Source organism: Osmerus eperlanus, chromosome 3 (genome assembly GCF_963692335.1).
Source record: "Osmerus eperlanus chromosome 3, fOsmEpe2.1, whole genome shotgun sequence".
Taxonomy (NCBI): domain Eukaryota; kingdom Metazoa; phylum Chordata; class Actinopteri; order Osmeriformes; family Osmeridae; genus Osmerus; species Osmerus eperlanus.
This window is the reverse complement of record NC_085020.1, coordinates 23,815,762-23,828,673: the sequence shown is the minus strand read 5'-3', so window position 1 is coordinate 23,828,673 and position 12,912 is coordinate 23,815,762. Positions and strand designations below refer to the sequence as shown.

At 45.9% G+C, this 12,912-nt stretch overlaps 1 protein-coding gene across 3 annotated transcripts in view; it reads left to right on the top strand.

Annotated features, from left to right (window-relative positions):
- Positions 1–12,912, top strand: part of galnt13 (UDP-N-acetyl-alpha-D-galactosamine:polypeptide N-acetylgalactosaminyltransferase 13) — a 65,071-nt gene that overhangs the window by 48,635 nt on the left and 3,524 nt on the right. Inside the window, exons 10-13 of one of the 3 annotated variants that reach the window (XM_062458030.1) lie at positions 1,769–1,867; positions 3,790–3,924; positions 4,418–4,447; positions 6,003–6,227. In XM_062458030.1, coding sequence (XP_062314014.1) covers positions 1,769–1,867; positions 3,790–3,924; positions 4,418–4,447; positions 6,003–6,188 — 450 coding nt within the window. In that variant the 3' untranslated portion in view covers positions 6,189–6,227. The remainder of the gene's footprint in view (positions 1–1,768; positions 1,868–3,789; positions 3,925–4,417; positions 4,448–6,002; positions 6,228–12,912) is intronic. The other 2 variants (XM_062458031.1, XM_062458032.1) reach the window with 2 other exon arrangements.

Here is a 12,912-nt window from a genome sequence, read left to right as displayed (position 1 = left end):
GACTGGCAAAAGAGAGGGAGATTTTTTACAGGGATTTAATGCCCACAGAGACTAGCTTTGCCTGAAATCTGAGTTGAACACTATTGTGTCAATGTACAGATATCAAGTGAGGTTAGTTCTTGTCTGACAGAAGCCACTGCCCTCTTCACAATAATATGATGTCCTCTGGATGAGGAATAAAAGCCATCTATTGCAGTGTGAGAGGCCCTGGGAACTGGGCCTGAGATGAGGGTGTAATCCCCCAGTCCAATTCTGCTGAGGCTCCAGGATTTGTACAGCCTGAATGTACTGCAGCAAAGAGCTGTTTCTTTTACTGCAGCACGGACAGTCTGCACACTCTTGCTGCAGCACGGACAGTCTGCACACTCTTACTGCAGCACGGACAGTCTGCACACTCTTACCGCAGCACGGACAGTCTGCACACTCTTACCGCAGCACGGACAGTCTGCACACTCTTACCGCAGCACGGACAGTCTGCACACTCTTGCCGCAGCACGGACAGTCTGCACACTCTTGCCGCAGCACGGACAGTCTGCACACTCTTGCCACAGCACGGACAGTCTGCACACTCTTACCGCAGCACGGACAGTCTGCACACTCTTGCCGCAGCACGGACAGTCTGCACACTCTTGCCGCAGCACGGACAGTCTGCACACTCTTGCTGCAGCACGGACAGTCTGCACACTCTTGCTGCAGCACGGACAGTCTGCACACTCTTACTGCAGCACGGACAGTCTGCACACTCTTGCTGCAGCACGGACAGTCTGCACACTCTTGCACCCTCGTTTCCTCTTGTTCTTATTCCCGTCTCCCTACTCTCTTTCTCCTCTTCTCTCTCTCATTTTCTTTTCTCTCGTCTTCACTCCGCCTCTCTCCCCTCCTCCACCTCTGCCTCTCTCCCCTCCTCCACCTCTGCCTCTCTCCCCTCCTCTCCTCTCCTCTCCTCTCTCCCCTCCTCCACCTCTTCCTTTCTCCCTTCCTTTCCCTCCCCTTCTCCCTCCTCTTAATTCTCTCTTTCCTCTTTTCCTTGTCTTCCACCTTTTCTTCCTCTCCCTCCACTCTTTTCTTCCTTCCTCTCCTCCTCTTTCAACCTTTCCCTCCTCCCTCTCCTCCCTCTCCCCCTACCAATTGATAGACTCCCTCCACGATTCAAACTTTAAACTGCTGAAGCCATTAGGCTTTATATCATTCATTTATGAATGGCACCATTCCCTTCCAATAATTCCCTTAATAATCCTGTTTCACAACATACAGGAGATGACCCAGTCTCGGACTACAGCAGGCAGATATTAGATGACCCAGTCTAGGACTACACAAGGGCGATATTAAATGGCTCATTGGATTATAAAATAATTAAATAAGAATTTGGGGGTGGGTTACTTGCCGGTATGCTTCAAACGAGCTTCCATTTATGCAGTAATTTGCATCCTTAAATCAGACCTCTGATTAAGAGTTATATCATCAGGCTGATCTGTTGAAATGGAACCTAATGAGTTCAGATGACTTGTTGTTTCATTGGATTGTAAAGATGTCATTACGTCTGACATCTGTGCAGGAGACACAGGGCGACAAGCAGGTGGCTGTGATTTCCTTCACCTGGTTTGACGTTTGCACTTCGATTTAGTTTAGGAACAATCTCATTTGTGACGTGTCTTGAGGGGTGGAAAGACAGAGGAACCTGGAACTGTTCTTTCTCCTCCAGATTAGGAACCTGGAACTGTTCTTTCTCCTCCAGATTAGGAACCTGGAACTGTTCTTTCTCCTCCAGATTAGGAACGTGGAGACCAACCAGTGTGTGGACAACATGGGGCGGAAGGAGAATGAGAAGGTCGGTTTCTTCAACTGCCACGGGATGGGGGGCAACCAGGTAAGGGTCACGACTAAGGTTAACAACCTTAATCCTAATCCCTAAAACCTCACAGTGCTGTACTGTAAGAACTCTACCTACAGGCATTCAACAGAAGAAAATAATTTGAGTGAGGAAATTGTGAAGTGTGCTTGCATCGGTTGCTGATGTGTCCGTTTTGTTACTGAAACTTACAACTGATATTTCTGTATATTTTAAATACGTATGCATACTTATCATTTATGAATATGGCATTGATTAAAAAGCATACATTTGTTGCTGCTCATTTCCACTTCAAAATACTAAGATTGAAGTGTAGAATGAAACAGGGTTCTCTTGTCATTTCCCGTACTGCAAGAGGGAATGGTGATAGGCTATGTTGCAGCCTCACATAGTTGAAACAGTTACATCAAAATGAAGAAATTGGGCAAACCTGTGTAAAAATGATCCTAACCTATATCTAACAACGTTGTCACTGGCAGTATGTCAGATGGAATCGCCATTCAAACACTACCATCTGCAAACTGAAAATATGCCCCAAAAACATAAATAAGATATAAGTTTTATTTGGGGGGAGAACTGGCTAATATAACATGTTTACTGGAAGCGATCATTGTCAGTAACAACGTACCTGTCTGAAGACTCAGGGCTCATGTGACCGGCTATCTGGAGTATCCGCGTTTTAAGTAGGGAAATGTGGAGAAGGTAAGCTCATATCTCAAAAGGCCCAACTGGAAAATGTTAGCTGTAGAGGAGACCTTTGTGAAGAGATTGGCATACAGTTTAGGCTGTAGCATTGAATTTTCAGGTTAGTCGTCAGATTGTTTCACCCATTGAAAAACTAATCTGGGACTTTTGATAAAGAGAGTGCTGAAAATGTACAGCGTTACAGTGAGCTACACTGTTTTAAAAGTACAGGTATATAATGATGATTTCACAAACAAATCGTTGACATGTAATGTCATAATAAATCCTAAAACAAACATTTATTTATGAGGCATGTTTATTGAAAACCAACCGCTGTCGCATGTGTCGTCCAACAGGGGCTAATGTCATGATGCTAACGCCTCACTGAAATAGCAGACTGTTTCTGAAAGTAGATGTACTAATAATATCAGCGTATATAATATTGTACATTACATTATCACAATGTTAAAGGCAGGGTAGGCAAGTTTTGGGACGCTAGCTATTTTAGCTTCTTTTTGACACAATTCAAACCAAAATATCCCACACCCTCCCTTCAAAGCCACTCCCACAAAACTACAGTAACGCACATTGAGTGGAGGCGCAGACTGCATGCAGGTAGGTAGACAGACAGGTAGCCCGTCCAATCACTAGTCAGGGTACCCCTCAATGATTGGTCGTGTTTATTACAGTATTGCGACGCCCACAGGTGTCAGAATGATTTCATATTACCGTCAAACCTTTAGATATATTGGTTGCTATCAAGACGTGAAGTTACTTCGGCAAATATGACTAAAAGTGCTTCTCAACAACATTGCTTACCCTGCCTTTAAATGAACAAATAGTTGGCCTTTGCCTGTGGCGTTTTTGCCGTTGTCTTGCAGTTTTAGGTAGCTACCTATCTCCCAGGAGTTAACGAGCGCAGGGGTTTGTGACGTTGTGACGTTGTGACGTTTGTGACACTGGCTAGCTAGTTAGCCAGCTTCACTTTTTGCCACAAAAACTTAAATTAAGCCTAAACCGTGCAACGGAACTTAAAATCTAATACAAGCATCGCAATCGTGACCAAGACAAACATTTTGACACAGACATTGTCTGTAGTGCAAAAATAAAGGGATGAGTTAGGGTGGGAAAATAAATAAGAATATTATAGAGAATATAGGTTTGTCAGTGGCAAGCACACCCACTAACTAATAGGATTGTTTTTGTGGTTGAGGTACCCCAGCCAGCCCAGTGTTCAGCCTGTGTTTGGGTTGCAGGTGTTCTCCTACACAGCCGATAAGGAGATCCGTACAGATGACCTGTGTCTGGATGTTTCCCGCCTAAACGGACCAGTGGTCATGCTGAAGTGTCACCACATGAAGGGCAACCAGATGTTTGAGTATGATGCTGAGGTACGTCCACAGCCCAAGAGAAACCAGCACTGTCACTCAGGGTCTGGGCTCACATACTGGATCACAATAATTTACAGTACAAACAAACGCAAAGTTGACATATGGCATGTCTTACTATACTCACTATTTGTGTATTGCTTTGTATACAATTGCCTGCTAAATTTAGTTAAATAATGTATTACTGGACATAAATGAATCTTTCAAAGTGTAAACTGAGCCTGTATAGCTTATCCACAGCCCCATCAAGGTGAGAGTACTAAACGTTATGCTGATGTGATAATGATCCACTGTGAGGGGTGTGCAGGGTGGCACACCCATTGGTGGAGCTGTCTGCAGAAATGATGTGATTGGTTTAGCCCACCAGATGGCGCTGTATGTCAGAGATAGGTCTTGTTTACGTATTGCACACTGCTCAGAAGAAGGACTGTACTGTACCCTGCAGCAGAAAATCCCAGATCATTTATCATAGTAAATATTCTCTCCTCTCATGTAGTATGTTGGCAAGTGGGAATATGATTTTGAGGTAAGAACTCTTGAAGCAGGTGATCCTGAACATGTCTTAGACCACGTATGAGTCTTGTGTTTGGTGTGTAGTGTTACGTCATACTATGTGTGGCTTAGTGACTGTGAGCCCAGTCTCTCCCCTCCCTCTGTTCCTGTGTGTCTACTGCCGTTAGTGAAACTTGTTTCTTCATGTGCTTTCGAACATACTCCGTAGACTAGTTAGTCATTGTCCTGTATTATGTAACATTAACCCTCTCAGGTCCATAGCAGACCAACCCCTAGGTCAGATTTCCTACCAGACCAGATAAGGTCTTGAAATTGAATTGGTTTAGCAAGTGGTTCTGGGGGAAGTGGCTGTATGTCAGCGATCTCTTGTCTTGGAGCTTCACTCTGTCAAAAGGCTCAGAAAACAGACGGGAAACCACACCCTTCCTGTACAGAGGGCAAGGTACAGTGTTGTGTAACTCAGAGCAACCCGTTACAGCAACATCAGCGCTCGTACACCGAACAGGGTCGGCAGTCCATGTTCTGACATCCTGCTGTGTGTGTGTGTGTATGTGTGTGTGGTCTGTGTGTGTGGTCTGTGTGTGTGGTGTGTGTGTGTTGTCAGCTCAGAAAAGCCCTGAGGCTCTCTCAGGTGTAGCTCCACAAAAACCTCTGGGAGATTTCCAGGTATCACACTTTCTACTCTGGGTTCATGTCATGAGGATTTGAATAATTCATGAGTGGAGACGTGTCCCTGACAGCCTCAGCATGAGGAGGCTCAGGGCTGTCAGTAAGAGGCTGCTTTTAGAAGCACCATTCACGAACGGATTGTCCTGCTAATGTATGGATGGCTTCAGTCCTATTCTTCTCCACTTCTCCTGCTCTGCTACTCATGTCTGTCAGCCTTCCTCCAACCCATCGCTACTTTCATCCAATCAAAACACTGCAGGATTGCGGAGTCATCCTTCCTGCAAAGCTCACCCGAACATCAGCAGCACCACCCTAAAATCAGCAGGAGGATTCATTCTCTGGTTGAATAGAGAGTCATTTTAGAACGGGTGAATCAAACCAATGTGGTGAATGATTTTTTAATTGTGAGAGGCCAAAGTGATGTGTAGTGTTCCAGGTAGAGTACTCCATCTGCTACTGTACCATCTCTCCCAATATCCCTCTATCTATCCCTCTATCTATCTCCATCTCTCTCACCCTCACACCAACATCTTCCTTTCTCCCACCCTCACAACAACATCTCCATCCCTCCATCTCCCACCCTCACACCAACATCTCCATCCATCCATCTCCCACCCTCACACCAACATCTCCATCCCTCCATCTCCCACCCTTACACCAACATCTCCATCCATCCATCTCCCACCCTCACACCAACATCTACATCCCTCCATCTCCCACCCTTACACCAACATCTCCACCCACCCATCTCCCACCCTTACACCAACATCTCCATCCATCCATCTCCCACCCTCACACCAACATCTCCATCCATCCATCTCCCACCTTCACACCAACATCTCCATCCCTCCCTCACACCAACATCTCTTTCTCTCTCTGTCTCCTCCACTGCCGTGCAGAAGCATACTTTCCTCCACATCATCACCCAGTCGTGTCTGACCATCAGCCGGCTGGAGGATGGCAGCTACGGCCCCACGGTGGAGTCCTGTAACGAAAGCCCCCTGCAAGCCTGGGTCCTGCGCAACTACACACGCCTGGAGGTCTTTAGACGCCTCTACTACAGCCCCACAGACTACTTTCTATAGGGGTGCTGGTCCTGGTTCCTTGGGCCTGGAATGGAGCAGGTCAGTACAGCAAGGACTTTGTAGCCTAATGTACTGGTGTATGATGGAGTGCAGCGATGGAGGTATTGCATAGTTATGGAGTATTGTCTGGTGGTGTAATTAATAATTCTGTGTATTTATCGAGTATTGTGTAGTGATGGATAATTGTCTGGTGGTTTAATGAATAATACTGTGTAGTGATGGAGTACTGTGTAGTGATGGAGAATTGTGTATTTAATAATACTGTGTAGTGATGGAGAATTGTGTATTGAATAATACTGTGTAGTGATGGGGTATTGTGTAGTGAATAATATCGTGTAAGTAAGTAAGACTTTATTTATATAGCACATTTCATACAAGAATTGTAGCTCAAGGTGCTTTACATAAAATCAATAAAAACAATAATACAAGTGATAAACAATTCAAACAAAAATAAAAATCCCAATAAGATCTCTGTTCAAGAGAGAAAACAACGTGTAGTGACGGAGTATTGTGTAGTGAATAATACTGTGTAGTGATGGAGTATCGTGTAGTGTGTAATGAATAGTACTGTGTAGTGATGGAGTACTGTCTGGTGGTTTAATGAATAATACTGTGTAGAATTCCCAAGAAGAACACAAGCTTGTACTGCTGTTGAGTGGTTAGGGTTAGACCTCCATGTGCTGCTAGTGTTGAGTGGTTAGGGTTAGGGTTAGACCTCCCTGTGCTGCTAGTGTTGAGTGGTTAGGGTTAGACCTCCCTGTGCTGCTAGTGTTGAGTGGTTAGGGTTAGACCTCCCTGTGCTGCTAGTGTTGAGTGGTTAGGGTTAGACCTCCATGTGCTGCTAGTGTTGAGTGGTTAGGGTTAGACCTCCCTGTGCTGCTAGTGTTGAGTGGTTAGGGTTAGACCTCCCTGTGCTGCTAGTGTTGAGTGGTTAGGGTTAGACCTCCCTGTACTGCTAGTGTTGAGTGGTTAGGGTTAGACCTCCCTGTACTGCTAGTGTTGAGTGGTTAGGGTTAGGGTTAGACCTCCCTGTGCTGCTAGTGTTGAGTGGTTAGGGTTAGACCTCCCTGTGCTGCTAGTGTTGAGTGGTTAGGGTTAGGGTTAGACCTCCCTGTGCTGCTAGTGTTGAGTGGTTAGGGTTAGACCTCCCTGTGCTGCTAGTGTTGAGTGGTTAGGGTTGGGGTTAGACCTCCCTGTACTGCTAGTGTTGAGTGGTTAGGGTTAGGGTTAGACCTCCCTGTGCTGCTAGTGTTGAGTGGTTAGGGTTAGACCTCCCTGTGCTGCTAGTGTTGAGTGGTTAGGGTTAGACCTCCCTGTGCTGCTAGTGTTGAGTGGTTAGGGTTAGACCTCCCTGTGCTGCTAGTGTTGAGTGGTTAGGGTTAGACCTCCCTGTGCTGCTAGTGTTGAGTGGTTAGGGTTAGACCTCCCTGTGCTGCTAGTGTTGAGTGGTTAGGGTTAGACCTCCCTGTGCTGCTAGTGTTGAGTGGTTAGGGTTAGACCTCCATGTGCTGCTAGTGTTGAGTGGTTAGGGTTAGACCTCCCTGTGCTGCTAGTGTTGAGTGGTTAGGGTTAGACCTCCCTGTGCTGCTAGTGTTGAGTGGTTAGGGTTAGACCTCCCTGTGCTGCTAGTGTTGAGTGGTTAGGGTTAGACCTCCCTGTGCTGCTAGTGTTGAGTGGTTAGGGTTAGACCTCCCTGTGCTGCTAGTGTTGAGTGGTTAGGGTTAGACCTCCATGTGCTGCTAGTGTTGAGTGGTTAGGGTTAGACCTCCCTGTGCTGCTAGTGTTGAGTGGTTAGGGTTAGACCTCCCTGTGCTGCTAGTGTTGAGTGGTTAGGGTTAGGGTTAGACCTCCATGTGCTGCTAGTGTTGAGTGGTTAGGGTTAGACCTCCCTGTGCTGCTAGTGTTGAGTGGTTAGGGTTAGACCTCCATGTGCTGCTAGTGTTGAGTGGTTAGGGTTAGACCTCCCTGTGCTGCTAGTGTTGAGTGGTTAGGGTTAGACCTCCCTGTGCTGCTAGTGTTGAGTGGTTAGGGTTAGACCTCCCTGTGCTGCTAGTGTTGAGTGGTTAGGGTTAGACCTCCATGTGCTGCTAGTGTTGAGTGGTTAGGGTTAGACCTCCCTGTGCTGCTAGTGTTGAGTGGTTAGGGTTAGACCTCCCTGTGCTGCTAGTGTTGAGTGGTTAGGGTTAGGGTTAGACCTCCATGTGCTGCTAGTGTTGAGTGGTTAGGGTTAGACCTCCCTGTGCTGCTAGTGTTGAGTGGTTAGGGTTAGACCTCCATGTGCTGCTAGTGTTGAGTGGTTAGGGTTAGACCTCCCTGTGCTGCTAGTGTTGAGTGGTTAGGGTTAGGGTTAGACCTCCCTGTGCTGCTAGTGTTGAGTGGTTAGGGTTAGGGTTAGACCTCCCTGTGCTGCTAGTGTTGAGTGGTTAGGGTTAGACCTCCCTGTGCTGCTAGTGTTGAGTGGTTAGGGTTAGACCTCCCTGTGCTGCTAGTGTTGAGTGGTTAGGGTTAGACCTCCCTGTGCTGCTAGTGTTGAGTGGTTAGGGTTAGACCTCCCTGTGCTGCTAGTGTTGAGTGGTTAGGGTTAGGGTTAGACCTCCCTGTGCTGCTAGTGTTGAGTGGTTAGGGTTAGACCTCCCTGTGCTGCTAGTGTTGAGTGGTTAGGGTTAGGGTTAGACCTCCCTGTGCTGCTAGTGTTGAGTGGTTAGGGTTAGGGTTAGACCTCCCTGTGCTGCTAGTGTTGAGTGGTTAGGGTTAGACCTCCCTGTGCTGCTAGTGTTGAGTGGTTAGGGTTAGACCTCCCTGTGCTGCTAGTGTTGAGTGGTTAGGGTTAGACCTCCCTGTGCTGCTAGTGAGCTTGCTCTGTGTCACAACTGGTTCACTAGGCATTTAAGAGCTATTACCGCTGACCTTTTGACATGAAGGCATACACACAGGGAGGCAGGTCCGGGTGTGACAGCTAAAGATGCTGCTATATACAGGCTGCAGTCTGACAGACTGTTCGCCAGGCTCCTCACCAAATTAGATCTCATTTGACATTTATTTTCCTCCATAAATATTTTATTTTGATGGAGAAATTTTGCTGCCTGTCTCCACCCCCCTTCAACCGTGGGCGCTGTTTGAATGAGAGATGTGGAGGAGATGTTTATTTTTAGCTGATTATCTATGCGCCTGGCAGATTGAAATGGGCTCGCCTTTGTTTACAAGTTCTTTTGAAGTGATCCTTCATTGTGAGAGTAGCTTTCATGGCCTTGGCCTCTCAGGGAAAGGGGCACTTCATTCGAACCCCTTCTCCTCTGGCCTTGCAGCAGCTGTGAGCGGCATGCACCATATCCATTGTCTAAACACTGAATCACAGCCTCATATTCATTTCACCTGGTGCGTGGACTTAAAGAACCTAAGAGTTTGTTTTATACTGAGTGCACATGAATGTTGTCCATATCAGATAAACAGTCTCTCAAAAAACAACACAATTGTTCCTGTTTGGGGCTGTGTTGAAGTCTGTTTGCGTAGAGAAAGTGAAGGAGTGTTGTGTGTTCAAGGTTTCTGCTGAAGCTGTCTGGGTAAAGAGGCAGCGGCTATTTCCTGGTTAATGCAGGGTTGCTGGTGTGTGTGGAGGGTGCAGGGTTGCTGTTGTGTGTGGAGGGTGCAGGGTTGCTGGTGTGTGTGGAGGGTGCAGGGTTGCTGTTGTGTGTGGAGGGTGCAGGGTTGCTGGTGTGTGTGGAGGGTGCAGGGTTGCTGGTGTGTGTGGAGGGTGCAGGGTTGCTGGTGTGTGTGGAGGGTGCAGGGTTGCTGGTGAAGCCTGCTGTCAGATGGCCTGATTTTCAGCTCGCCCAGTCTCATTCTTCACACACCTCCCAACACTTCCACTGAACATCAAAAGGAACTGTGTCTAAATCCCTCTGCCGTGCCTGTCTCTCTGGCTTCTGGCAGCGAGGCGTGAGGCACGCTGCTGTGGTGTTTATATATCCTGTGCCGCCAAGACAACGACTCTTGTCTCCAAGCGTGGCGAGGACCTGCTCCTGTCAGCATGTCCAGAGCTCTGCCCACTGCCACGTCTCACCCCGGCCCTTCTTAGAAAGCAGCCTCATTTAATTAGCCTGTCTCAGCTGTGTACACACAGAGCCCCCTGGCCCTGAGTGCAGCCTCAGGAGGGTTCCACTCCAAGAGCCAGGAAATAATTATCATCCAGGGACACAGCCCCCACCTCACTATATGTTTCATGAAATAAAATATTTATATAAATATATATCTCCCTTTTCTCTCTCTCTCCTTTTTCTCCTCCCTTTCTCCTCTGTTGTACATTCTCTCTTCTCTCTTTCCTCTCCTCTGTCTCTCTTTTCGATCTCTTTTTTCTCTCCCCTCTCTCTGTAGGTGCTCTTCCTCTCTTCTATATCTCTCTCTTCTCTCTCCTCTGTATGTTCATGCTATAATGTTTTTGTACCAGTGAAGTAGGGTGGTACATGTGTGCCCTGCCGGACTGCCCTGACACATCTTTGTGGGTTTAGAGTTTGACCTACCTCAAGTGTGTGTATGTGAATGATAATCTACCTCGTGTGTGTGTGTGTGTGTGTGTGTGTGAATACACACACACACATATATATTTGAATGTTCCCTTGTTTGTGCGTGTGTGACCTGTTCCCTGCTTGTATCCAGGCAGACTGAAGTGGCTCTGCTTCTAATTGTAGTGAGACAAGCATCCAAATCAAACATGGCCGCTGTTTCAGTGTGTGCTCATTAAACAGAAAATCCTCCGTCAACAAACAAACACATCATGTTTTGATTAAGGATTACCTCAGAACCCCTAAACAAAGAACATTCATACCGTACACAGTGCATCCAGACGCCTGTCTGCCAGCCAGACACACACACCTGCTCTGGGGGACACACTCTGGACTTTAATTGCTTCAGTGATTCTCGTTGGTGTTATTGGGAGTCAGGTGGCTGAGCGGTTAGGGAAGCGGACTAGTAATCTGAAGGTTGCCAGTTCGATTCCCGGTCATGCCAACTGACGTTGTGTCCTTGGGCAAGGCACTTCACCCTACTTGCCTCAGGGGGAATGTCCCTGTACTTACTGTAAGTCGCTTTGGATAAGAGCGTCTGCTAAATAACTAAATGTAAAAATGTAAATGTATTAAGTTAGTTTAGGAAAGAGGCGTGTGGAGGTCTTGAGGAAGAAATGTTGGGTCATCAGTTAATGTGTGATATAGAGTATTGCTAAAACAACTTTCTATATCATTATTATTACGTATATTATCATGTATTATTACACATTGTTATTTTATGAAACTTAGAGATGTATATTAGGAAATCCACACAAGATGGACTAAGAATTTACTCAGTCAGGGATGCCAACTTCTCATAAAACCTGGTGGGCCCACCCAAATTTTAGCTGCGTACAAAGCAAGAGCCCCAGATGGAGTAGTGTTTCTCTCACATAAATCATGAAGGAGCCAGACTACCGTATTTTTCAGAAATAAGGCCGCGGCTTGTACCCAGATTTTACAGTTTTCTTGTGGTTGTACGGCTTATTTTGAAGCGGCTTATAGCCCGGTTTTAGAACAAAAAAGTGGCTTCGCCCCAAGATCTTTACATACTGTGCAGCTAATTTGATGCTGAACACTTGAACGGGGGCTTATTACTTAAGAGGAATTATTTACTGTGTCGTCTCAGTTACATTATCAGCGGTTGGAAATACAGTTACTTGCTAAAGTAGGCAAATGGCTAATTGAACATAAATTCAGTAAATCAAACAGCTGCAAGACCCAGTAAAATGTTATATTCAGCTAGCAAACTAACGTTAGCTAGCATCGCTAACGACATTGGCTAATTCAATTTTGGTAGGCAATCCTCAGGATTTGCAAGCTAGCTAAATGTATACTATATCTAAAATAATTTTGTATACATAACAATGGAATTTGCCACTAAATGAGTGACTTGGCTTTATTTCTGGACATACTATCCACAACCCAAGTGAGTTACACATCGTCCATTGCTTGGTATTGTAGCGACAATGCTCTTGGTACCCAGAATGCCCCGCGGCAAGCTGAAAAGCTACGAAGTTAAGGGCATTAGCTTAGTTAGATAAGCATTGTTCGGAGTTCTATTCATAGTTTTCACGTGACGTCACGTTCCAAGTGGCACGCCCCCCTGGAGGGCAAAAAAGGCTTTCCGCTGCCCGGCAACCATTATAAAGTCATACATTTGCTTTGAGTGTGTTGCTTTTGTGTTGCCAAAATGCCGGATATTTGTCGTTCTATCGGATGCAGTAATTGAAGAGGAAACAAGCCTGGGCTGTGTTTCTTTAGAATTTTGTCCGATAAAGAAAACCCAGAGAGCAGGAGATTGTGGATTTGTGCCATTAAACGTTACCTCTGTCTCCGGGGAGGGCAAAAAATGCCAGCCGTCCAAATATACACGTATTTGCAGCTAACACTTCATCAAGCTCAAGTAAAGTTAAACACAAGAATATACAGGTATATTAATTATGGTATTTTTTGCCATAAAACACATCTTTATGTAATCGGTTTGACAAAGTTTGTTGTGTATCGAGGCGACCAACTGCAGCGGTCGTCGTGAGTTAAAGTTACCATGACCATAACTTGCTCAATTTTCAACTGATTTTGAAACGGTTTGATTTTTTATCAACGTCAAAGATGTCGTTATGCCACGGCATACTTCTATTCTTTTTTTTTTTTTTTTTTACATAATTATTCATAAGTATGCA